This window comes from Martes martes (assembly GCF_963455335.1).
Source record: "Martes martes genome assembly, chromosome: 3".
NCBI lineage: Eukaryota > Metazoa > Chordata > Mammalia > Carnivora > Mustelidae > Martes > Martes martes.
The window spans coordinates 146921021-146948223 of NC_137890.1; the positions used below are offsets into that span (position 1 = coordinate 146921021).

The 27203-nt window shown below is 37.8% G+C and overlaps 1 protein-coding gene across 1 annotated transcript in view; it reads left to right on the forward strand.

Moving 5' to 3' along the window:
• NEB (nebulin) overlaps window positions 1-27203 on the forward strand; it is a 207053-nt gene that overhangs the window by 69169 nt on the left and 110681 nt on the right. Inside the window, exons 49-67 of the mRNA XM_080798838.1 lie at window positions 984-1295; window positions 1441-1647; window positions 2121-2225; window positions 3214-3321; window positions 8087-8398; window positions 8586-8789; window positions 12373-12477; window positions 13864-13971; window positions 14323-14634; window positions 15103-15306; window positions 15875-15979; window positions 16066-16173; window positions 17371-17682; window positions 17972-18175; window positions 18625-18729; window positions 20889-20996; window positions 22600-22911; window positions 24910-25113; window positions 25881-25985. Of these exons, the coding sequence (XP_080654964.1) occupies window positions 984-1295; window positions 1441-1647; window positions 2121-2225; window positions 3214-3321; window positions 8087-8398; window positions 8586-8789; window positions 12373-12477; window positions 13864-13971; window positions 14323-14634; window positions 15103-15306; window positions 15875-15979; window positions 16066-16173; window positions 17371-17682; window positions 17972-18175; window positions 18625-18729; window positions 20889-20996; window positions 22600-22911; window positions 24910-25113; window positions 25881-25985 (3540 nt within the window). The remainder of the gene's footprint in view (window positions 1-983; window positions 1296-1440; window positions 1648-2120; window positions 2226-3213; window positions 3322-8086; window positions 8399-8585; window positions 8790-12372; window positions 12478-13863; window positions 13972-14322; window positions 14635-15102; window positions 15307-15874; window positions 15980-16065; window positions 16174-17370; window positions 17683-17971; window positions 18176-18624; window positions 18730-20888; window positions 20997-22599; window positions 22912-24909; window positions 25114-25880; window positions 25986-27203) is intronic.

Sequence of the window (27203 nt, forward strand, 5' to 3'; positions counted from 1 at the left end):
TTTGAGGGTAATGGGGGGAACACATTTCAGAGTACTCTTTCCTTAGCCCCCTGCCCCCTCTCCCCCGCAGTGACACTTTCTCTCTCATATTCTGTGCCTGTTGATCTTTCCTACCTGTCCATTCCTTTGCCACTGCTACATTGTCCTGAAGTCTCAAAATTCTTTTCCCTCTATTGTGGATTAATTCGGGTCCCCGAGTCTCCTCCCCCTAACTTGCACACTCAAACTCACAGGAGATAGGCAGAATAAGTTATCCATGTATCAGGATCCTCCCTTTCTAGAAAGAAGTTGAGTGATAAACAGTAAAATTTCTTCCCCATTATGCCAGTATAGAAAGTCTTAAAGGAAAAGGAGCTCCACAACTATAAAGCTACTCTACAATGATACTGTGTATGTCATACACTAAGCCTATTTTTTGCAGTAAAATCTGGCTTGCTGATTTCTTAGGGCAGCAGTAAACTGCTTAGAACATTCTGCCTTTTTCTCTCATTTGCTGTACTGTTATCAACTGCTAAAGATCTCTAATCCTAACAACAGTGTACAACAACAGAGTACGTGTGAAAGTCAGTGTGGTATATCATCGTTACGTTCTTGGTTCTAGTCCTTAGTGACCTTAGCATGTCACTCATCTCTCTGCGTTACTCATCTGTAAAATGGGGCGGGGAGGGCAGTAATAATAACTTTGCTATCTTCCTCACAACATATAGTTGTGAGTATCAAGTTACACAAACAAACGTGAAAAGCCATATTTTATAAACTAAGATTCTACACAAGTATAACTTTTTTTTCATTCTTATGTCCTTAGTTTTTTTAATTAATTATTTTTATTAACATATAATGTATTATTTGCCCCAGGGATATAGGTCTGTGAATCGTCAGGCTTACACACTTCACACAAGTGTCACTTTTTATGAAACATAGACTATTGATACTAGAATGTTTCTAGTCAAGGCAATTGCTCTGACAAACTAATTTTTTCACAGTATAAATACAAATACAATTATGAAAAGGAGAGGGGGAAGATGGTTGGCTTCCGCAGCCTTGAGGATGATCCCAAATTAGTCCATTCCATGCAAGTGGCTAAGATGCAGTCTGATCGGGAGTACAAGAAAAACTACGAGAATACGAAGACCAGCTACCACACCCCTGCTGACATGCTCAGTGTCACGGCTGCAAAGGATGCCCAAGCCAACATCACCAACACCAACTATAAGCATTTGATTCACAAGTACATCCTCCTTCCAGATGCCATGAGCATTGAGCTGAGCAGGAATATGAACCACATACAGAGTGATGTAAGTCTCTGTTCTTTCTGGGTGATGTTTGGATTCCTAGCATGGGAATGGAGATCACAGTCTTCAATGCTACAGTTCTGTGTCTGAATTGATAAAAGTAAAGTAATTGAAAAGGTAAGTTAGAATTTGTCTCTTCTTTTTATAGAATGAATACAAGCAGGACTATAATGAGTGGTACAAAGGGCTTGGCTGGAGTCCAGCTGGTTCCCTAGAAGTGGAGAAGGCCAAGAAAGCAACTGAGTATGCCAGTGATCAGAAATACCGCCAGCATCCTAGCAACTTCCAGTTTAAGAAGCTGAATGACTCCATGGATATGGTTCTTGCCAAACAGAATGCGCAAACCATGAACAAGGTAGACAGCCATCCCTCTATACAGCTGTCCTTCCCTACAGCTCCCAGCAAGGCAGGGCTAGTAACCCCTGGTTCAGGTTTGGGAAATCTGGTTTGGGTCCTCTGTTTCTGGGGACTGACAGACTGTTCCAGAGCATGTCCCTATATCATTTTCTTCTGCCTACTTCTTATTTTTATTTCCCCTGACCTTCTAAATTGAGTTAGAAATCTTTTTATTTCTTAAAAATCTTTTGTTTTTTAAAATTATTGTATACTAAAAACTTTCAAATAATTCAAGAAGATAGGAAATATCCAAAATATTATTATTTTTTTAAAATCTGAGTTTGTTTTTGGTGTCTTTTCTGAGTCATATATCACTTCAGTTACTAAATTTAATCTAATTCAAATTGAGTGCATTCAAATGCTCTGTTCAATTTTTTTCTTTTCTGTTTGTCCTTCAAATATCAAATGTCTTTTTTTCTCCTAACTTCCTAGTACTTGTATACTGTTGACTGGAACAAAGATAAAACCAAGATTCATGTGATGCCAGACACACCAGATATTTTACAAGCCAAGCAGAATCAAACTCTGTATAGTCAGGTAAAGCTATGTAAAAATTTGGCTTGAAACTAATTAAACTTAAATGATGTAATGGTAAATAATTGATGAAAATGCCAAAGTAATAAAAATGAATGACTTAAACTGGCAAGTTAGAGATGCTGCAGAATATGGTGATTAAAAGCAAGAGCTTTAGCTGTGACTCTTGTGCTCCGTGGAGACAGGCACTGTGTTGGTTTTCTTTATCTCAGTACTCATTGTACTTGGCACAGAGAAGGAAATCAATAGATAATTATTGAAAGAAAAAATTGCATCAGACAGATCTGGTATGGGTTTTTGGCTTTGCCATTTATGAGTTATATAACATCGGATCTAAGCCTTAGTTTCCTCATCCCTAAAATTGGGACCATAATAGTGCTTATGACATTGAATTGTTGATGAGGACCAAATAAGAAATTTCCATGTAAGGCTCTCAACACAGTACTTGGCACATAGTAAGTTCTGGATGACTTTCAACTGTTTTTGTTAGTATTCAGTTTTAACACAGATACAAAATTTTAATAAATTTCATTCGTAAAGATTAATTCATTTATTGTACTTCATAAAAGGTACATCAGTATCTATTACTTTTATCACTTGGATTATCAAAATTTTGTTTCCTGACTTTTTTTGGTTACCAGTTATTTTAACATCTGTGACTAAAACAGTGAGTCTAGACTACACTTAACCGCAGGGAGAAAGCACCTGATATACTTGATATGCCCAAACGGTGTCTGAACAGAAAAGCTATTCTAAAACTATACTGTGTCTCTTGTAATTGAGCCTATTCTCAGAGCCAGAAAACTGAAGCAAGATCCTGTAATGCTAAGTCAGTGCTCCCTAAAACAGCTTGGTTTGGTTTTATCCATATCTTTAGAGATAGGGTAGATGATAGAATCTGATGCCTGCTCTCTGGGTAAATTTTTGTTCAGTAATCCACTGGGGTTCTAATATTTACTGAGTAATGCTAAATTATATGTTTCATTTCCAGAAACTCTATAAACTCGGATGGGAAGAAGCTCTGAAGAAAGGCTATGATCTCCCACCTGATGCAATTTCTGTACAGTTGGCCAAAGCTTCAACAGACATTGCTAGTGATGTAAGTTTGGCTTGTTTGGCTTTTATGATGCATTTTATCTGAATCCGGTATCTTCATGCTGGTGACTGCTTTTACAGACTGGCCTTGCCTTTCAAAATGTAATGCCTTTCCCTTCATCTTCTACCTCCCCTCTTCATTTACTGAAAATTTGCTTTTCTTTCTTACTGATTCAGTATCAAAATAAGAGCTTCCTGAACAGAAGTTGAGTCAGAGGACCTGGAAGATCCATTATACTAAGATGCAATGTTTCTAGACATTACAAAGAAACCAGAGATTTCAGTTTTCCCTTGCTTGCCTGAAAATAATTTGTTTTGTATTTATCTATTTTAGACAAATTCAAAGTGCCAGAGAATAAATCAACCTCAGTGACCTGATGTTGATAAATTTTTATATGCACATATTTAAAAATTAGATGCTACTTCTTTTTATTTAACCCATTCTTATATCTACATAATTGTAATAAATTACCTTGGGGCATAAAAAATTCAGGAAGTTTCAGGAATTTAGGTTTAAGTTTCAGAGAGCTTTACTTTTTGTTGGATATCTATCTGGTCCCAAAGTTCATAAAACAGGGATATTTGTTCACCAAGACAATGTCTACTTATGATTGGAAAGGGTAATCAATTTGGTGAATAAACTAGGTACAATTCTTATTGATTAATTAAATTTTTGCAATATTTGACTTTGATATTCTGCATATAGATCAGCATGTCATTTTGTTAAATCTAAGAATTAACCTAAAAAAATTCAGAGGACTTTGGAATTTCAGAGGAAGTACTGTCTCTTAAAATTTTTTAATATACTTTTCTTCTTTTATTTTTTTAATTTCTTTTCAGTGTTGCAGAATTCATTATTTATGCCCCACACCCAGTGCTCCATGCAATACGTGCCCTCCATAATACTTACCACCAGGCTCACCCAACTCCCCACCCACCTCCCCTCCAAAACCCTCAGTTTGTTTTTCAGAGTCCACAGTTTCTCATGGTTCCCCTCCCCCTTCAGATTCCCTCAACTCACTTCTCCTTTCCCTCTCCCCATGTCCTCCATGTTATTCCTTAAGTTCCACAAGTAAGCGAAACCACATGATGATTGACTCTGTCTGCTTAACTTATTTCACTCAGCATAATCTCCAGTCCTGTCCATGTTGATAGAAAAGTTGGGTATTCATCCTTTCTGATGGAGGCATAATACTTCATTGTATTTATGGACCATATCTTCTTTATCCATTCATCTGTTGAAGGGCATCTTGGTTCTTTCCACAGTTTGGTGACTGCTAATGAACATTGGGGTACAGATGGCCCTTCTTTTCACTACATCTGTATCTTTGGGGTAAATACCCAGTAGTGCAATTGCAGGATCATAGGGAAGCTCTATTTTTAATTTCTTAAGGAATCTCACATTGTTTTCTTTCCTAAGTGGCTGCACCAACTTGCATTCCCACCCACAGTGTAAGAGGGTTCCCCTTTCTTGACATCCTCTCCAACACTTGTTGTTAACTCTCTTGTTGATTTTGGCCATTCTAACTGGTGTAAGGTGATATCTCAATGTGGTTTTGATTTGAATCTCCCTGATAGCTAATGATGATGAACATATTTTTATGTGTCTGTTAGCCATTTGTATGTCTTCTTTGGAGAAGTGTCTCTTCATGCCCATTTTTTTGATGTGATTATCTGTTTTTTTGTGTATTGAGTTTGAGGAGTTCTTTACAGATCTTGGATATCAGCCCTTTGTCTATACTGTCATTTGTGAATATCTTCTCCCATTCCGTGGGTTGCCTCTTTGTTTTGTTGACTGTTTCCTTTGCTGTGCAGAAGCTTTAGATCTTGATGAAGTCCCAAAAGTTCATTTTCACTTTTGTTTCCTTTGCCTTTGGAGATATATCTTGTCTCCAAAGTTGCTGTGGCTGATGTCAAAGAGATTACTGCCTATTCGAAGTTGCTGTGGCTGATGTCAAAGAGATTACTGCCTATTCAAAGTTGCTGTGGCTGATGTCAAAGAGGTTACTGCCTGTGTTCTCCTCTAGGATTCTGATGGATTCTGCCTCACGTTGAGGTCTTTTATCCATTTCGAGTTTATCTTTGTATATGGTGTGAGAGAATGGTTGAGTTTCATTCTTCTATACATAGCTGTCCAATTTCCCCAGCACCATTTATTGAAGAGATTGTCTTTTTTCCACTGTGTATCTTTTCCTGCTTTGTCAAAAATTATTTGACCATAGAGTTGAGGGTCCATATCTGGACTCTCTACTCTGTTCACTGGTCTGTGTGTCTGTTTTTGTGCCAGTACCATGCTGTCTTGGTGATCACAGCTTTGTAGTAAAGCTTAAAATCAGGCAACATGATGCCCCCAGTTTTGTTTTTCTTTTTCAACATTTCCTTAGCAATTTGGGGTTTCTTCTGGTTCCATACAAATTTTAGGATTGTTTGTTCCAGCTCTTTGAAAAATGCCGGTGGAATTTTGATCTTAAAATTTTTTAAAACAAAACAAGGACTTGGGTTGGAGAAAAATTGTGTAAAAACAGCATCTGGCAATGAATTCTAAGAATAGAAGGGAAGATATTCTTTAAATCAGTTAATTTGTGGTACTCCAGAAATGTGGGAAAATTAATTAGATAATTTATTATTACTCACTCACTGGCTTGCTGGTCAGTTCCTTATTAGAATGAATCAGCATGCTGAAGAACCTACAGCAATAATGATGCTTGAATATTCCTGCAGGAGCATTTAATGTTATGTATTCTCCATGAGGTGAAGATTATTTAGAAATTGAAGAAATAGCATCAGTGATTTCCTAACTATACTTTTGATAGTGGCTGATTTCTTTTTGTGTGAAATCATTAGTTAGAACCATTTGAAGTCTTACCCTAAAATTAACTTTATGTGAACTTTCTCACATTGTAGAAATTATATCTCCTCTTAGTGTCAAACTTTTTTAAAAAATTTATTTATTTATCTTAGAGAGAGAGGATGAATGGGGGGAGGGGCAGAGGGTGAGGAAGAGAAAGAGAATCTCCAGCAGACTCCCTGCTGAATGCAGAGCTGACACAGGGCTCAATCTCACAACCTTGAGATCATAACCTGAGCCAAAATCAAGAGCTGGACACTTAACCAACTGAGCCACCTAGGTGCTCCTCAAATGGTTTTTATATTCTATAAAATTTAAGGAAATTAGAGGGGTGCCTGTGGGGCCCAGTGGGTTAAAGCCTCTGCCTTCGGCTCAGGTCATGATCCCGGGGTCCTGGAATGGAGCCCCGCATCGGGCTCTCTGCTCAGTGGGGAGCCTGCTTCCCCCTCTCTCTCTCTGCCTGCCTTTCTGCCTACTTGTGATCTCTGTCAAATCAATTAAATAAAATCTTTTTTAAAAACTAGGGAAATTAGAGATTTTTATGGGTACTTAATTTAATAAATTAGAATCATAGAATTTAGTTAGACAACACAAAAGCTTTTTAATCCAGTCTCCCACTCAGTGTCCTGCCTTCTCTCCACCTCCAACAAGTGGTCGTCTGGTCTGTGAACATTTACACATAAAAGAATTTTACACATAAAAAAATTTTATGTGCCCCTTTAGGGCAGGTCATTTCCTTGTTGGATCATCTTTAGTTGTCATTATATAGTTCCCTATTTTGAACTTGATTATGTTGTTGATCAACTCTAAGTCTGTGTTCTAGAACATCACAAAGTAGCTTATTTCCTATTCCACCTGATATCTCTTCATTTTACACGTGTTTAGTTATTCTCCTTGGTTTTAGTTTTATAAGTCTTTCAGTGTTCTGATTATTCATGACTCTTGAAAAGCTCATCACTCTACTTGTGATTTGTTCTATTTTTTTCAGTACCCTTCTCAAAATATTGCCCCCAAATTTAGTGGTGTTTCCCTGTCACAGGAGGTCAAGCCAGAGTAAATGAGCTTCTGACTTGTTTTTATCTGTGTCCCTGCAGAATCTTTAACACTAGTTTTATAAGCAGCTTTGTCAGCTTGCCCATATTAAGCTTATAGTCAGCCTAAACTCCTGAGTATTTATAATATATATAATTGTGACTCTGGGTATGAAGTGAGAGTAGGACCTAACTCCATGAAGTGTAATATAGCCCCGGCACCTAGCATCAAGTAAATGCTATTATTACTATTGTTGTTATTGTTACTATTACAATTGTCATCCAGTACTAGTGCAGTTTTTTCCCAGTTTAAATAGTGGATTTCACTTTTCTTAAATTTATGTAGTTCATTTGACTTGTCTTGGCAATGTGTTGAGATCTTGTGGAATTCTCTTTCTAATCTAAGGTATTTAGCTTTTTGTAGCTACATGTGCATGAAGATATGGAACCTGAACAGGACAAGATTATAGTATATAACCACATAGCAAACCACTAAAAATCCTGCTGCTTAATAAGTTAATCTTTCTTATTTCTTGGCCATTCAGCCCATATTTTCAGATCACTCCCATAAGGCTTTCAAAAGAGCTTTGTGCAAATGTTACCCTAAGGTCTGCATACCCAATGTCTAGCACCTCCTGGCATATATTTTTGTCTCTAGGTAGAATTTATCGTAACCTCCCCTGATAATCAACTACATTACATTTTTTTCTGGAAGCCTTTATGTAAGTTCTTATATTTCTTACTAAATTAATATGGACATCCCTTTTCTCTTTTCAGTTTTGGAAAACAAACATGCCAACAATGCATATTGAGCTTTTAATTAAGCTCAGATTGTTGAGCTTCACTTGATCATTTTATGTTAATAAAAGAACTGATTGCTTTGATTTCAGTTTAAATACAAACAAGGCTACCGCAAACAACTTGGCCACCATATTGGATTCCGGAGTCTGCAAGATGATCCAAAGCTTGTGCTGTCCATGAATGTAGCCAAAATGCAGAGTGAAAGAGAATACAAAAAGGACTTTGAGAAGTGGAAGACCAAGTTCAGCAGCCCAGTGGACATGTTAGGAGTGGTGCTGGCCAAGAAATGTCAGGAATTAGTCAGTGACATAGACTATAAGAACTACCTGCACCACTGGACATGCCTGCCTGACCAGAATGATGTTATTCAAGCTAAAAAAGTTTATCAACTACAGAGTGAGGTCAGTTTCTATTTAATTGAATAGCTTATATATTACTATTTGAGTAGCCATTTGGTCACAGAGACAAAGTAAAAAGAGGAGCTGTTATTGAATATCTAAAATGCATCTGTTTGTAATGTGTAAAATCACTTGAGTCAAGGGTCCAAATGAGGATGGGGTTTTGATGGAGTGCTTTGTATTTTCACAGAATCTCTATAAGTCTGACCTTGAGTGGCTAAGAGGCATAGGATGGAGTCCCCTGGGTTCTTTGGAGGCAGAAAAGAACAAACGGGCTTCAGAAATCATCAGTGAGAAGAAATACCGTCAGCCCCCAGATAGAAACAAATTCACCAGCATTCCCGATGCCATGGACATAGTTCTGGCAAAGACAAATGCCAAAAATAGGAGTGATGTGAGTAACTCTTCAGAAATAAATAGAAAAATTATAGTGCCTGATAACTGGTAGGTGCTCAATAGCTTTTGCTTAATAATTAGTAGACTAGCATGGCATATCCTACAGCATAGCACACCACAGCATGATGTGTAGTGTTGGTTGCTTCATTTGAATTATCAACTACCCTATACTGAATCATGTAAAATGTATTAGTATCAATTTTTGTCATCTAAAACTTCCTTATTTATTTATCCATCCATCCATCCATCCAACCAACCAACCAACCATCCTGTAAATGAGAATGCTTTTGAACATACTTTTTTTTCTTTGAAACTTGAATGTATTAAAGACCCAGACTTTGTGTTGTTGTTGGGGTAAAGTGTATGAAAGGGCAATATTTTGAGTACTTTGCACAGGCAAATGGAAATGTTATAAAGAGTGTATTTTCTGCCAAACTTTTATAATATATTTAGCTTAGCCAAGTCAAGACAAGTAGGTAATACCATACATATATACATGTGTGTGTATGTGTGTATATATCCCATCTTCAACTTATTTCCCTCTCCAGCACTGATACCAGTGTGTGGCATGTAACTCTAAATATTTATTGAATTAAATAAATAAAAGATAGCAGTGTAGAGGAATTCTATGCAAAGAGAAAGAGTACTCATCATTGTTCAGTGAGAAGCATAACCCCGAAAATTACAGAAAGTTGAATTATGTGCACTGAGATTTTGGAACTGGTAAGAAAGTTTAAATTGATACATAGTAATAATTTTCTGGGTCTTAGAAGGATCTGATTACTTCTATATATTTTACACTTATCATATATATTAGTTTTATTATAAAGCTCATAACCAGCTTATGGTAAGCATCTGATAAATTGTAGCTCCTCTCTTCCCAATCAGCCTTTCACGGGCTTGCAATTTTTGTATCCAAAATTTATAATAAATGCTGACCTGTCAGCTTTATTATAAATATTCAGGTTTTCATTTCTTCTTTTTTTATGATGGTAATTTGAATCCATCAGGCTAACTAATAAAGCAACAAATTTATGCAAAATAGCTCCCCCTTTGGAATCCAAGTTTCTCTTTTCTCCATGAAACAGAGCTGTGTACAGAGCTCTGAACTAATAAAGTGGGCAGGAGAGAAACCTTCAATCATGAAATTTATCAACATTAAAAATGCCTCGGGGCAGACCTCTTCAGCAGTATGCCCTGGTTGTAGGAATGTGGAGGTATAGATACCCTAAATCTCAGAAAAGGGCCACGTGGATCCTTGAGCCCGCTGTTTCTCCTTTTTAAAAAAAATTTATTTTTTAAAGATTTTATTTATTTAGGGGTGCCTGGGTGGCTCAGTGGGTTAAGCCTCTGCCTTCAGCTCAGGTTATGATTACAGGGTCCTGGGATCGAGCCCTGCATCAGGCTCTCTGCTCTGCCGGAAGCCTGCTTCCCCTCTCCCCACCCTCCCACAGTCTGCCTCTCTGCCTGCTTGTGATCTCTGTCAAATAAATAAATAAAATCTTAAAAAAAAAAGATTTTATTTATTTATTTCACAGAGAGAGAGACAGCAAGAGAGGGAACACAAGTAGAGGGGGAGTGGGAGAGGGAGAAGCAAGCTTTCTGTTGGGCAGGGAGCCCGAGGCAGGGTTCAGTCCCAGGACCCTGGGATCCTGACCTGAGCTGAAGGCAGACGCTTAATGACTGAGCCACCCAAGCACCCCTCTCCTTTGAATAATAAACCAATACATGTATCTCAGGATAAACAAATATTAGTATTTTCTGTTTTTTGGGGAGGTGGGGCAGGGTTGTGGTGAAAATGATACCATTGAAGAAATGGTCCAACTTAGTGGTTCTCAACCAGGGACATTTAGCAACACCTAGAGACCTTTTCAGTTGTCACAACTTGAGGGTGGCATGCTACTGGCATCTAGTGGATAGAAGTCAGAGATGCTGCTAAACATTCCAGAAACATACAGGACAGGGTTCCTTCGACGAGGAATCCTCCAGTATACAATACCAATAGTACTGAGGTTGAGAATCTCTCATCTTAATCAGAAAGGTTAGTACAGAACCAGGATAAACATATGTAGAAATTGACAAGCCTTGCTTTGTTTTGGTCCTGAAGGTCTTAGCTTCTGTGGGTTATGTGCATGTGCAGAAAGGAGAAAAGCATCAACTCCTGTAACCCACACTCAGTGCCTCAAGGGGAAACTGACAAGTCCAAGGAACCAATGAGACTTCTCAAATTTTTTATATTGAAATAATTTCAGGCATAGAGAAAAGTTGCAAAAACAGTACAAATAATTTAAATTTATATGATAAATATATAAATATAATTATATATGCATATCTCTTTCTTTATCCCAGTTCCCCAATTGTTAACATTAGTTACACTTGCTTTTATTTCCTATTTTTTTCTGTTGTATATATGTAAGTTGCTGCATTGATGTCTCTCTATCCCTAAATACTTCAGTGTGCATTTCTTGAAAACAAGATCATTCTCTTACCAAGCCACAGTGCAATGATCAAAATCAGGAAATTAGCATTGAAACAAATCTAGTCCATAGAATTTATTCAGTTTTATCATGAATGTCCTTTATACAAAATAAAAACTATTTTCTGATCCAGAATCCAATCCAAGATCACACCCTGCATTTGCTTGTGGTGTCTGTAGTCTCCTTTAATCTGGACTGGCTCCTCACTCTTCCTTTGTCTTCCAAGTCCTTGACATCTGGGAAGAACATAAGTCAGTTGTTTTGCAGAATCTTCAACAGTTTGGGTCTATTGTTTCCTCATGATTTGATTCAGGTCTTGTACTTTTAGCAGGACATCATATGTAGTACCCTCCTCCGTATGTCCTATCAGGTGGTCCATGATATCTTTTTGTTCCAATACTGATCATCTGATTTTTGATCACTTTGTTAAAATGGTATTGAGAGGTTTCTCCACTATCAAATTAATATTTTATCTTTTGTAATTGATAAGTGTCTTATGAGGAGATTCTCTGACAGGTCTGTTTTTCGTCAAACTTTCACCCCCTTGTTTTAGTAAACCAATGAAATTTTTGTTTGAGTTGTCTTGTCTTCTACAGAAGATAGATAGTGGATGGCTCTGGGACATAGAAGACATAGAAGACATTCCCAAAATTCTCTTGGGATCCTAATCCACCCAAATTATTACAGCCATAAATAATAAAATGCATAGGGAATGTGACTCTAATTTCTAAATATACCTCAAATATGTCATTTTTTGAGAAGGGAAGGACTATCTCCCAGATAAACAGAGAGACCTTTATAATCAGATGGAGAACTTCTGCTCTATTTGATGATCATGGCAGAAACTCTCATTACTTGGATTGATCTCTAATGGGCAAGGTTATTTGTAACCTTGAGAAGGTAATCCATACTTTATATTTTGAAAGATAGTTATATCCCAGACCACTTAAAAAAAAAAAAAACACTTGTTTTCTGTTCATGTTATCTGCTTATGCTCTCAGTTAAAATTCCTAATTCAGTTGAATTCAGTGATCCTGCTTGAAGTTTATGATGTCTTTCACTAATTGAATGGAACCACTGAAAAACTCTTATTTCTCATTTTAGAGACTTTATAGAGAAGCTTGGGACAAGGACAAGACTCAAGTCCACATCATGCCTGATACACCTGACATTATTCTGGCTAAAGCAAACTTAATCAATACAAGTGATGTAAGTTTCCAAATTCGTGTTTTTCAGAAAGCTTGTAATTGCTTCTAAGGCAAAGAATTGGAAATAAATTGCATGTCTGAATGATTTTGATTAATAAACTACATGTGACTTAGATTCCTTATTTAGTGGTTTTTAGGTTGAATATCAAAATAATTAGCACTTCCTATCTCAGGCAGAGTTGGGGGTCTGTGCTGTCTGTTCCTTATAGTCCTTTATGACACATATCATCATAATATAATGGTTTATATTGCTCTTCCCTGTATGAATGGGAGCTCCTCAGGGTCAGAGACAATTTGTATTGGGCCTGCAGTGCCTAGCTAGTATAGTGCCCAATACACACAAAATTCCATGAAATTTCAAATGAATGAACATTTTTTTTAAAAGATTTTATTTATTTATTTGACAGAGATCACAAGTAGGCAGAGAGGCAGGCAGAGAGAGAGAGGAGGAAGAGAGCCTGATACGGGGCTCGATCCCTGGACCCTGGGATCGTGACCTGAGCCGAAGGCAGAGGCTTTAACCCACTGAGCCACCCAGGGGCCCCAAATGAATGAACATTAAAAAACCCATGCAGTAGAATTCCATTTTTACTTTTTATTGTCCTCATAGCAGAATCTCCTGAAATCTGTAGATGTAAAAATTAAATATTTTAAAGGCAAATTCTAAACTCTAATAGAAAGGCTTCAACATTAAATAATGTATTAGAATAATGCCACAAATGACTAAAATATGGACACATTCCAAGATCAAAAGTCATTTTAAACAATCTGATTTCAGAATAAAGTGCATTAAATTGTATTCTCAGATATTTCATTATGTAACAAATCTGAAGAAAGTATTTCACTTGAGCTTTTATATTCAAAATTTAAATTTCCTCCAAAAAAATCTTAGATTTAAAAAATTATGAAGGATTTTGTTTCTTACCTCCAGATGCGGACCCTACTACAGACAGCTCTATATTGTAAAATAGGCTATTTTACAACCTGTTAGCTGTGTGAAAGAGACAGCCCATTAGGCATAATTTTTCCCCACAAAAAGCATTACTCTTGTCTAACAAAAACTGTCAATGAAACACTCAAAGTTAATTGGAAAACAGCACCTAAATGATATTTTATTTCATTTCTCTATCAATTTACTTCTGCCTCATTCTCAGAAATATTTGGGAAGAGCTGAAATTTAATTATGTTGATCTGGGTAATCGAAGAGCTTTAAAGTTTAAAATAGGATCATTAGCAATCAATGGGCGTAATTTCCAATTACATTTGAGTATTCTAGAGCAGATACTATTTCAGGGACTCTTAAAAAATATTTAGCACATTGCATTCATTATGCTGCAGTTGTTTATGGAAAACAGCTTTTCCCAAAGTGATCTTCATCTCTTAACAGAAACTCTACCGAATGGGTTATGAGGAATTGAGGAAAAAAGGTTACGATCTTCCTCTTGATGCCATACCAATCAAAGCCGCAAAAGCATCCCGAGAAATTGCCAGTGAAGTAAGACTTTATCCACTGTTTATATTGATTTGATTACAATTTATCACTTTAAAGCCGTTTCAATTTAATCTTAAATTGAACAAAATCTTCCAAGGAGTAACAAATTAAAACAGAGTGGAATGATCCCAAAGATGTAGTGTGGGATGAGGATAAACTCAAGGTATTTGTAGCTGGAATTTGTATGAAATGTATTATGTATGACATTTGTACCTGGAATTAGCCTTTAACCTTTCCTACAAGTATCTTAAATCTGTGGCTCTCTAGGCTTTGTGAAACATGTAGAGTTCATGTGCTTTGTAATTGCAACATAAGTTAATCTTGTAAGTATCAAGGAATTTTTTTTTTCCTCAGTACAAGTATAAGGAAGGCTTTCGCAAGCAGCTTGGCCACCACATTGGAGCCCGGGACATCAAAGATGACCCCAAGATGATGTGGTCCATGCATGTGGCCAAGATCCAGAGTGACAGGGAGTACAAGAAGGACTTTGAGAAGTGGAAGACCAAGTTCAGCAGCCCAGTGGACATGCTGGGGTTGGTGCTGGCCAAGAAGTGCCAGACCTTGGTCAGTGACATAGACTACAAACATCCCCTACACGAATGGATGTGTCTGCCTGATCAGAATGATGTCATCCATGCTCGGCAAGCCTATGACCTCCAGAGCGATGTGAGTCTAAGATTTTCCTTTGGCTAACTAAATACCATGTCTGTTTTCCTAAGAAGAAAATTTTCCCTAAAGTAAGTGGAGTTGAGTTTACACAACTGAGTTCTGTGTCCCTAGATTAATGGCCATGCCCCATCCAGTCCCCCTAAATATCTGGATGCACCATTATCCCACAGACAAAGAGCCAACAAAACCCTCATTGCTTTGGTGAAAGCCTCTAGTATTCTGATCTAGAAGAGTTGGATCATTCTCTATGTGCTACTATTTAAAATATTATCTAAAATAAAATATTTTCCAAAATATGCTTCTAATTTGACTATTCCATTGCTTCAGAACATATACCGAAATTTGTAAATTTCCCAAGAATTCAACCATTTAAATATCTATAGTCTAGTAAAATATATATAATTTTATTTCTTTAGGGGCATATTTTTATGCTTATGTTAAGCAGCTTGTCACCTGTAATTTCAGAATTTGTATAAGTCCGACCTTCAGTGGCTAAGAGGCATTGGCTGGTTACCTAGTGGCTCTCTGGAGGATGAGAAGAATAAGAGAGCTACCCAGATCTTGAGTGATCACATTTACCGTCAGCACCCAGATAAATTCAAGTTCTCCAGCCTTATGGACTCCATCCCAATGGTTTTGGCAAAAAACAATGCTATTAACATGAACCATGTAAGTCTCGTCTTTAATTGAAGTGGGTATTTGTGTGTGTGTGTGTGTGTGTGTGTGTGAGAGAGAGAGAGAGAGAGAGAGCGCGAGCGAAAGAGAGTGTATGTGTGTGTGTCTGTATAAACATAGACATTTACTTCTATAAAAGAAAAATCATATTTAATTCTTTTGCTTGGTATTAAAGTGGTTTTTAAGTAAGTGCTGTGCATTTTACTGATATGAGAATGTAGACCTGAAAATGTCACAAATACCAACTCACAAAACAGACTGTCTTTAGTCTCATTAAGAACCAGATTATTAAAAAAGTATTATTTTTATGTTTTTTTTTTAAGATTTTATTTATTTGACGGACAGAGATCACAAGTAGGCAGAGAGGCAGGCAGAGAGAGAGGAGGAAGCAGGCTCCCTGTTGAGCAGAGAGCCCGATGTGGGGCTCGATCCCAGGACCCTGGGAACATGACCTGAGCCGAAGGCAGAGGCTTTAACCCACCGAGCCACCCAGGCGCCCCTTATTTTTGTTTTTATTCATTACTAGCTTGTACTAATCACATCTTTTTTTTTTTTTCTTTAGCGCCTATACACAGAAGCTTGGGATAAAGATAAAACCACTGTCCACATTATGCCAGATACTCCTGAAGTTTTACTGGCTAAGCAAAACAAAATAAATTACAGTGACGTAAGCAATATATTCATGGCACGTGATATATTTTACTTACACTGCACTTTATAAATCAAACTTATGATGATTTATGTCTATTTCAGAAACTATATAAACTTGGCCTAGAAGAAGCCAAGAGGAAAGGCTATGATATGCGGCTGGATGCCATTCCCATCAGGGCGGCCAAGGCCTCCAGAGACATTGCAAGTGAGGTAAGCGCACCTAAAAAGTTCTTTGCCCTAGCTTTGACTCAAAGATTTTTCTGTCTCCTGGTTATATGGTAGGGCAAGGAAGCTACGAGGTTAAAGTTCTTGCCAGCAGTCTTTTTTCTAAATAAATGGTTTAGAATCATAGTAATAAAATTCTCAATACAAAGCTATGATTGAGTCCATAGCAATATGCATTTCAAAATATTTGTCCACTTCCTACCGAATGAAACATTGGCTATTTGGCTGTAGTCCAGACATCCTTGGGGCTTTTCCACATGATAATTCTTTTTTTTTTTTTTTTAATTTATTTATTTGTTAGAGAGAGAGAGAGAGAGAGAGAGCGAGCACAGGCAGACAGTGGCAGGCAGAGGCAGAGGGAGAAGCAGGCTCCCCGCTGAGCAAGGAGCCCGATGTGGAACTCGATCCCAGGACACTGGGATCATGACCCGAGCTGAAGGCAGCCGCTTTAACCAACTGAGCCACCCAGGTGTCCCTCCACATGATAATTCTTATATACAATTGAATTCATCATAGGATTCCTTCAAAACTAACTCACGCTTTATGAACCAATGAACCTACAAGGGCTGAATGAATACGACACACTATTCATTGTGCAACCATCCACATGTACCATGTGTTTGCTTCTGCATCTGGTGATTGGTTGCCAATATTTACTATCTTTAAGTGATTTCTTTACTTACATTTCTAGGAACTTTTATCCTTCTATTCCATTAGTCAATGAAGTCAAGAATATATTTGTTTCTTTATTTCCAAAATATGAGAAGTAACCATCATAATTTAAAAATAAATGGTCAACATTCACAGAAGGGTTAAAAGTATTAAAATGTATCAATATAATGTGTAATACCTGCTGCCATTAAAATTCATATTTATAAAGAATATTTAATGACACAGATGAATGCTTGTATAATAACTAGAAAAAGCAGGTCTTATTCTAATTTTATTCTGTCATACACACACTATGAAAAGCGGTTTTATGGTGGTTAACACTGAGTGATAGAATAATGTTGTTATTTTTTTTATGCATATATACTTTATTTTCTAAATTGTTTACAAAGTACATGTATTTATATACAGGAGGAAATCATTATATTTTTAATGAATAGGAAAATTGGGGCCTAGTAACTGCTTTTTACTAAAAGCTAAAACAGTTGATCACAAGGATTTTTCTTCTTCTAGTACAAGTACAAAGAAGGCTATCGTCAGCAACTTGGCCATCACATTGGTGCCCGAGCAATACATGATGACCCCAAGATGATGTGGTCCATGCATGTGGCCAAGGTCCAGAGTGACAGGGAGTACAAGAAGGACTTTGAGAAGTGGAAGACCAAGTTCAGCAGCCCAGTGGACATGCTGGGGTTGGTGCTGGCCAAGAAGTGCCAGACCTTAGTCAGTGACATAGACTACAAGAACTACCTGCACCAGTGGACGTGCCTGCCTGACCAGAATGACGTCATCCATGCTCGGCAAGCCTATGACCTCCAGAGCGATGTGAGTATATGAGAATCATAATGGCATGCAAAGGTAGGAAATCAGTGAATTAACACCCCTTGGAGAAGGTAGCAAAAGGCACCAAGCTTACGAGGCCCTGCAAGGCAGGAGTAGCATTTCTTCTTTCCTTGTGAGTAATAATTGTTTAACTTTCCAGACAAAAAGAAGTATTATCTGATAGACTGTCCATCCAACTGTATTTTCAAGAGTGCTCTTTATTTCATATCCTTTAGATGAAAATGTTTTTCCAATGCCAAGATAAATATTCATTGACCGTTTGTCTCAACAGAATATGTACAAATCAGATCTGCAATGGTTGAGAGGCATCGGCTGGGTTCCTATTGGCTCTTTGGATGTGGAAAAATGCAAAAGGGCAACTGAAATTTTGAGTGATAAAATTTATCGCCAGCCTCCCGACAAATTCAAATTTACCAGTGTGACTGATTCTTTGGAACAAGTGTTAGCCAAGAATAATGCCATCAACATGAATAAGGTGAGGCTTCAAATTTCAGAGAACCAAGGTAGGACTCCTAAAGCAAAATCAAAGAAAAAGAAACATAATCAAGAAAAGCAGGCAAGCAAGCATTGAGCAACCAAAGATATCTATCCATCCATCCGTATCTATCTCTGTGTCACTTATATTTAGTAGTTACTTTAGTAGTTGTTTCATAGTTTTGATAAAATGACCTATTTTTATGGAAAGCTACCTTTGCATAAAAGATATTCTCAATTCCTTTTCTTAACATGCATTTCAGATTATCATAAGGCACTAAATATCTGTTCTCTGAACTAATTACCTGAAGATGTGTCTATCATACATCATGTGTATAAGATGTTTAATCTTTTGTTATTTCTGTTTATAAAGTTTTTGTGGCCCTGAAATTCTTCTTAATTGTATACTGATTTTTTTTTCCTGATGACATTATCTATTTCCTTTGATAGCGTTTATACACAGAAGCCTGGGACAAAGACAAGACCCAGGTCCACATCATGCCAGACACACCAGAAATTACGTTGGCGAGAATGAACAAAATCAACTACAGTGAGGTGGGGGCAGATACTAATTCTATGAATTTTGCATGCTGTGTCTTATTTCAGTTAATCTGTCCAAGGTGATACAATACTATATAGCAATCTTATAAAGGATCCTTTTTTCTTACTCCATGTAAATAGCACCTCTTGCATTTCTCAATTCCCATCCTAAACATCAAACTTCAAGTACTACAGATTATCACTTATGAAGTGAAATAGGTAAGAACGAATGATTTAAGCAGTGATCATAAAATTAATCAGAACTTTTTATTAATTTTTTTAAGTTAGGAAATTAACAATAGATTAAATATACATTTATCTTCTCCTTGTGCTGTATTGCTGTGCTAGATATATTTTCCATATAGGATTTTTTTTCCAAATTATAGTTTAAAGTCAAGATTTAAGATGATTAATTTATAAAATTAAGTCAAGGACTAAAATCACAGTATTATCAAATAACCCAGTGAAAGAAACAGAAACAGGGAGAGGACCCACCAGGGTATTTAATGAGCCCATTCCTTTTCACTTTCTGTGAGCATAGGGCCATGTGCCCCCATGTCAGAGCTGTGGATGTTTACGCTGAGAGGTCAGCCTCTCTTCTACTCCAAGAGTCCCACCCAACAGGTTGTCATGCTGCCCTTGCTTAAGTGTTCTCAGTGACAAGGAGTTTATCTTGTAAATGAGCCCATTTGTTCTGGAAAATTCCTGAGGAAATGGTTCTGATGTAGAGTCACAGAGTTTTCTCTGCAGACCTTCAGAGTCCTCTGAGGCTGTGCAAAACCAGTGTCTGCCAACTCTGTGGAGATGAGGGTAACTACTGTGGTGCCTCCCCTGCCCCCTCACCCCAGGTTCTCTTTTTAATCCAGCGATCCCCAGTTCCTGGGCATTCCTCACATGACATCCCTGCTAGAATGTGACCCTCTGAACCAAACATCTTCTTTTCATTTCTGGGCATTTGACCTCTAATTCTGCACCCAGGGCCTCGACACCCTGGCAGCTCTGTCATTGCTGGGGCTCGTGCAACTTGGGCTCGATTAAAACCCCAAGACATTTCGCATGGGCTTAAGCTAGGTTTCCTCTATCCTGCATTTATACATTTGGCAATTTAAATTCAGTTTAAAAGGAATTCAGAGATTCAAAGACTGACATTTATCTCTCTGTAGTTTCTTCTCCCTAGATTAAGCCTACTGGTGTAAGCCTCTGTAGATGTTTGTGAATCTGATTTTTCTGTCAGCTGATGTGTTAGTTATTTCTCCCAGCTTTGTGCTACCAGCAAAGCAAATATTGTTTGTTTGAAGGTATAAGTCAACCGTATATCCCTCTTCTGCAGTATATAACTTAGAGAATGTAGCTAGATGAGCTACCATCTTAAGTCATTTTATTTTGGCAAGTGCAAACTATAATTTTAGCACTTATATAACTAACTCTTCATTGTCTCCGAAACCAAAAAACATCAAGTCCTACTTGCAAAGCAAAAGGGAGTGAATTTTTTTTAGCTAAGCCTCTAGTATGGGTCCTGTATTGTTTCCTGTATAAAGCATATACTGTATGTGCAAAGATCAGTCTCTCTGCAAGAACTTTCTTGATTCTCAATTCAGAATTGGTTGTTCCTCCCTAGAGCTCTTTGTCAATGATATGGTTAAATCACCTCTCGTGGTTTGACTTTTTGGTAGCTTGTCTGCAGTCTACCAGTCTTTGCATCAGTTCTCCCAGAAACCTTGATGATGGAAGAAGTCTCCTACTCCTCTTTGATTCCCAAGTACCCAGCACCGTCAGAGCACAGCTGGTGCAGAATCAGTGTGGATTGAATTAATTTCCATAATCAACAGTTAATCAAGTCTTTCCCTCTTATCCACATTTTGCCACCTTAGGTACACAAGGTTCAGCTTAATTTTTTAGTTCTCTTCAAAACTGACTGATGGGTTATAACTAAAAATTTTGAAACAGTGGATAATATCTATATTTAGTTAATTTCACACAAGTTTTACAATGAAAAACAAAGCTGCAATGTTCTAAGTCTTCAGCAGACAGGGCAAAGGCTTAGAATGCTCAGTGGGAGATTATTATAGGCGCCTACCTGTGTCGAACTTGGTGAACTATTTTAGTCCCCTGTCAATTTTTGGGTATAAATGTCAACATCTATGTGTATCTATATATTTTTTGCCCAAACTTAGACTCTGTATAAACTCGCCAACGAAGAAGCAAAGAAGAAAGGCTACGACCTGCGAGCCGATGCCATCCCAATCGTGGCGGCCAAGGCCTCCCGGGACATCGCCAGTGACGTGAGTTCCAGCGTCGCCCCAAGTATATAATCAGGCTGAAGCGATGTTGTCACTGAGCTAAATCTTCAAAAAGAACTTTCCTCGCCATTTGGAAATAAGTCCTAGTATATTTATGTGGGATTTTTCAAAAACCTAGTTTTGAGGGAAATGAAAAATTCGTTGTTCATACAAGCGGTTTTTAACCTTTAGGACACAGCATCTTCAATGAAAACTGACCCGTTGAAAACAGAGAAAGATCCATTCACGTGGAAATTATTAGAGTAAAGCTGCAGGCTTGGAGATACAAAAATTATCACGGTGCTTCTAGAAAGTATAACTCAGAAACTTAAGTACTCCCCGTGAGAATCAGGTCCTGGCTATATGTAACATTTTACTAACAATATTCACAAAATTCGTAGGACACTTGCCATTAGAATTCAACTTTCTAAGATTATGAAAAGAAGGCAGTGGAGCAATACCAGAGGTGGCTACGAGCCCAAGGTTGTACCCTTAATAACAGCTCCTGGCTGTCTAGCACATACTTCCCAGAATAAAACCATCATCCCTTCCTGGTGCCTCAGCCTATTCTTGAAGAACAAACCACTGCTCTAAAAATCAAGGGCCCAGTATTTGGGGATACAGCAATACACTGCCCTTTATGTTGTTGGTGACTCATTTAGTTTATGTATGTTGGACCTCTCCGTGAGTTTATGTTAATAATTATAAATAACAATAATAACTAGAAAGTATTGAGAATTCTGTGCTAAGAGCTTGACATGTGATATCTTATGCTTCATAATTATCCTAGGATATAAGCAATGTCATTATCCCTGTTTTGTGGATTGCTTAAGCAACTTGTCTAAAATCAAACTCTTAGTCAGTGGTGGAATTAAAATCCAGACAACCACATTACTTCCCACTGTACCATATTGCCTCCTGCTGACCCATCCATACTTTTCTTAGTGGACTTTGAGACTAGAGGCGTGTATTTTGAATAACTGGCTCAGATCCCAGGACAATGTCATTGGACATGGAATAATAAAAACATTCTTGGCCTATGCAGGAGTAGAACCCAGGAGTTTTTTGGATCATTCTCTAACCAATTGGACTGCTACCTCGGCTTCACTAGTATAATAATTCTGGTATTGTATTAGCATACTAGTGGTATACTGTTTGTTTATATTAGTATAATAAGTGGTATACTAAACTAGGTCCTTGACCTAGAGTACTGCATCCTTCCAGGAACCAGACACTCATTTTATGACTTATGAAACATGCCATGTTGCCAAGTGCATCTCTTTCCTGACACACTTTAGTACCTAAAATTTATTTCTCCAAATTCCCTTGTTCAAATGACCTCTCCCTCCTGTGGGCACTACCGTCCTCCAGAATTTTTCTTTATTACCAAGCCATAGGTGATTTGGGTTATGTACTACAATTATATGGATTCCATCTATATTCTTAGCTCTATAAGCTTCAAGGGTAAAGGTCAGGATACCAGCTTGAGTTAATGTTTATTAGCAAAAGTCAACTTACAACTTTGATGTAAGCAAGGTGATTTTGTACAGACTTTTGACCTCCAAGGGCTTATAATAAAAACCTGATTTGTGTGCTTTCATCTCAGTACAAATACAAAGATGGTTACCGCAAGCAGCTTGGCCATCACATTGGAGCCCGGGACATCAAAGATGACCCCAAGATGATGTGGTCCATGCATGTGGCCAAGATCCAGAGTGACAGGGAGTACAAGAAGGACTTTGAGAAGTGGAAGACCAAGTTCAGCAGCCCAGTGGACATGCTGGGGTTGGTACTGGCCAAGAAGTGTCAGACCTTAGTCAGTGACATAGACTACAGACATCCCCTACACGAATGGATGTGTCTGCCTGATCAGAATGATGTCATCCATGCTCGGCAAGCCTATGACCTCCAGAGCGATGTGAGTACAGCTTCCATAAAAGAGCTGTGTTCAGAAATAATGGAAACTCTATAAAAGTTGTCCTTCATATGCAACCCATTGTACCACTTAAGCTAAGATTTATTGATCAATGACTGAGATCTCAATCAGAATAAACTTTTATTGCTTTTTATGAATATATTTAATAGACTTTATGAGGAAGTGAAGTTTACAAGCTGGATTTGGTCCTATATAAAAAAAGAACTAAGCAATGTTAGAATTCAGAGTCCACCAGATGGAGACATTTCTTTTATTCTTATAGGGGGGTAGAAACAACACATTTTTATATTAAAAAAAAAATTACTCTGAAATTTGTTTTTCGTTTCTTTGCAAACCAAACAAGGTTCTCATGAGAATTCTGATGCCTGCTACAATGCTAATTGTTACTCTTATGAAATAAGAGAAGTTGCTGTGTTTGCAAACTACTGGGTCAGTTCATTGACATTGTCTTCTCTTAGCAACACTCAGCACGGCTCTCTGTGGAGAGGTCACGTGGAAATGACAGACCCTAGTACCCAGTGCAGCCGCTTTCAGTATCAATCTGGATGTGAGAAGCACAGTTCCTAACTGTTTGAAGGGATCATTAAACATTAGAGGCTTTGGGAGGACAGTAATTGACTCTTACCAGAAACTATGCAAGCCCACCTGTGAAACCACCCACACTTGTTCTGTAGTTTTTGACACACCCACCCTGTGTTTTGCAACTGTGTCCAAAAAGAAAGGCTTTGCCTGTGCATCAAAGAGAGTTAAAATGGCTAATGTCACCCCTGGAGTGACAACATTGACAGACTGCCTGCATCTGTCTGTTAGTTGGGTGCCTTTCCAAGATCTCCTCCCCAACCCTGTGATAAACAGCCTTAATGGTTATTTGAAAGTTAACAGTCGTTTGAAAGTTAAAAAGCACTCCAGAGGTATGAAATGTTATTGTTTTCATTCTTGTAGTTGTTATTTTGGGGGCAATTAGTAGTCAGCGTAGGGCAATTCCAACAGGCTTTTTGTCTAGACTGCAAAATAGCAGTCTCTGTTTTCTGCCTAATTGCTGTTACGGGTAAAATCCTTCAACTGAGCTGGGCAAAGGTCCAGTTCCTTTGCTGTGAAGTAGTTATGAATACTTAATGGGTTCACAAAAATCCTTAGCAGAAAAATGATTTAAAATAAATCACAGGAGAAGGGTGTGGAAAGACAATTCTGGAAAGGAGTCCATCTTCTCGTCCTGAGGACTTGGTGGGAAGAGACTGGACCTTGGACCAATGTCATGGTCGTTTATTGCCCTGAGCCTTGGGCAGTGCTAAGGCCAGGAAAAGTCTGCTCAGGGCTTCAGTGGCTCTGTGTCATTCCCATAGCTTCACTTCTTTGTGTTTACTCTTAAAGAGCATTACAGATATTTTGAAAGAGGAGGAAAAAAAGACAGAAGGCAATAAAACCGAACATAATCTAACCACTGAAAAAGCCCACTCCTGCTCATGTAATTTATTCACATACATTGTTTTATGTTTGTTCTTCGTGTAACGTTATATTAATGACATTTCTACAAGTAACCAACATTCTTTACAATATGGCTTTTAATAGCTACAGAGGATTTCATCAGACTGGGCCTAACATATATTTACTGGTAGCCTGCAGCTGGACGTATCTGTGGTTTCTCCCACTCTGGGATGCTGTTGTTTTCCTGTACACATGGACGTTATAATAATATTCACTGAACTGACCGACAAAAGATACTAATTTAGATTATTTCTTTCCTTACAACCGGAAGCATATGGTCACTTTTTGTCATGGCCAGGAGACATCTCTGTGTTTTTGAACACAGTTGCTCTTTTAGTCTTCCTGACACAGAGAGCTTATTTTCTATTAAAAAACAACAACAACAACACAGCAGCTTATCCATATTGTGCATTATTTATTACTAATTGCCTTGGCTTCTGTACCCAAAATCTTTTAATCTTGCTGAAGAGTTTCTGCCATTTTTATTCTTCACAGAACATTTACAAATCAGATCTCCAGTGGCTGAGAGGCATCGGCTGGGTCCCCATCGGGTCTCTGGATTTGGTCAAGTGCAAGAGAGCCGCGGAGATACTGAGTGACAACATCTACCGCCAGCCTCCGGACCAGTTCAAGTTCACTAGTGTGCCTGATTCCCTGGAGCAGGTGCTAGCCAAGAACAATGCCCTCAATATGAACAAGGTGAGCCCCAGCTGCTTCCAGCCTCTCTAAGATGCCTAAGGCAGCTGCCATACTCTAACGACTAGTGCACTTACAATTATCCATTGAAGTGGAGGGTCACATTTACCTCCTAAATCACACACTTGAAATCCTCTAAATAATTTCTATTATTCCCAGTTTTAACCTCGATAACTAATACTAAGACTCCAACCTTAAATTGAATACCTTATACCCGTTTGGTTTATTTTTCCTAACTAGATTAGTAACAGTTGTGTTTATTTTGACTTCTTGTTATTCCTATTTCAAATGGTTTTTAAAGTTTTTTTATTTAAATTCAATTTAACATACACCATATTATTTGTTTCAGAGGTAGAATTTAGTGATTCATCAGTCTTATATAGTATGCAGTACTCATTACATCTTATGTCCTCCTTAATGCCCAGCACCCAGTTACCCCACCTGCCCATCCAGTTCCCCTCCAGCAACCTTCAGTTTGTTTCCTAGAGTGAAGAGTCTCTTATGGTTTGCCTCCTCCTCTGTTTTCATCTTACTTTATTTTTCCTTCCCTTCCCCTATGTTCATCTGTTTTGTCTCTTAAATCCTGCCTATGAGTGAAATGATATGGTATTTGTCTTTCTCTGACTTATTTCACTTAGCATGATACCCTCCAGTTCCAACCATGTCATTGCAAATGGCTAGATTTCATTCTTTTTGATGGCTGAGTAATATTCCATGGCAGATATATACCACACCTTCAAATGGTTTTCTATCAACATCTTCTTTGATAGCGTTTATACACAGAGGCCTGGGACAAAGACAAGACTCAAGTTCATATAATGCCTGATACCCCGGAGATCATGTTGGCAAGGCAGAACAAGCTGAACTACAGTGAGGTAAGTGCAAAAGTTGCTGCTACACTGATTTTGTTATCATTGTTACCGTTTATTTTCCTGCATTTACTTTTGTGGAGATTCTCAGGCCTCAGCTATTGTGGTGCGTTTGGCTCTGTGATATAAGCACTCATCACAGCCTTTCATTTCTGGGTTAAATATTATATGCTGTAGGATTCCATGGGCAACCTGAAGTCACATTATCTTTTTAGTTTATGGCCATTGCCAGTATGGGTAGGTGGGGCTGAGGAGTATTTTTGGCATTTCTAAGCAGTAAAATGATCAGATAAAATAGTGGCTCAGTATTCATACTGAAACACTACTTGTTGTTTACCTAATATTCAAGTTCAGCTGGGCATGCTATATTTTTATTTGCTAAATCTGGCAATCTTACCGAGGGGGACTCTGATAATATGTACCTTTTCCCTGCCTGGATCCTGAATAAAATTGAGAGGTAAAACAAAGGAATATAATAATAGAAGTTGAAATCTCACATTTTTTACCTCTAAAGTTAGGTTCAAGGATGCATTTGTAAGAGAACTAAATGAGCCTAACTGAATCCCAGAATTAGGTTCCCAGAGGCAGAGGCCACACTGGAGCAGGGCAGTCAGCTCCCCTCCCCTCGGGGCTAGAGCCCAGAGAAACAGAGAAGAGCACTAGGCTTATACCTAGATGGACAAGGTCAAAGCTGAGCAGGGAGTGCCCAGTTATCCCATCCCTACTGGTGAAATGAATCATTAAGTCAGTGCACCTCTTCACAGGCAGAGAGGAAAGGGGCAGAAAAAGGAGGAAGGTCAGAGAAAAATAATTGAGCTCCTTCTATAGAAAGAAAGCTTCAGGCATGGGAAAGAAGTGTTCTTTATGAACAGCACCAATTACTTTTTTTTTTTTTAAGTAAAATGCAATCTCTAGCTGCATGTTTTACTAATATGATACAGCCAAAACTTAGACCCTTAAAGTTGTGATTATAGTCCAGTTAGCTATGTTTTAAATTGTACTTCAGTCTTTTTCTCATTTGTTTTTTAAACATTATAAAGTATTACATGATTGTGAAAGATGTTTCAGTAAAGAAATGGATAAAAGTATGTGTATATATTTTATATATATATGAATAATAAACATTGTTCTCCAGTTATTTTTTACTTAGTATGTAGAAATTGATACTTTGTCAATTGATCTCTACTATTAGATTATATATAATATATCAAACCACATGATATA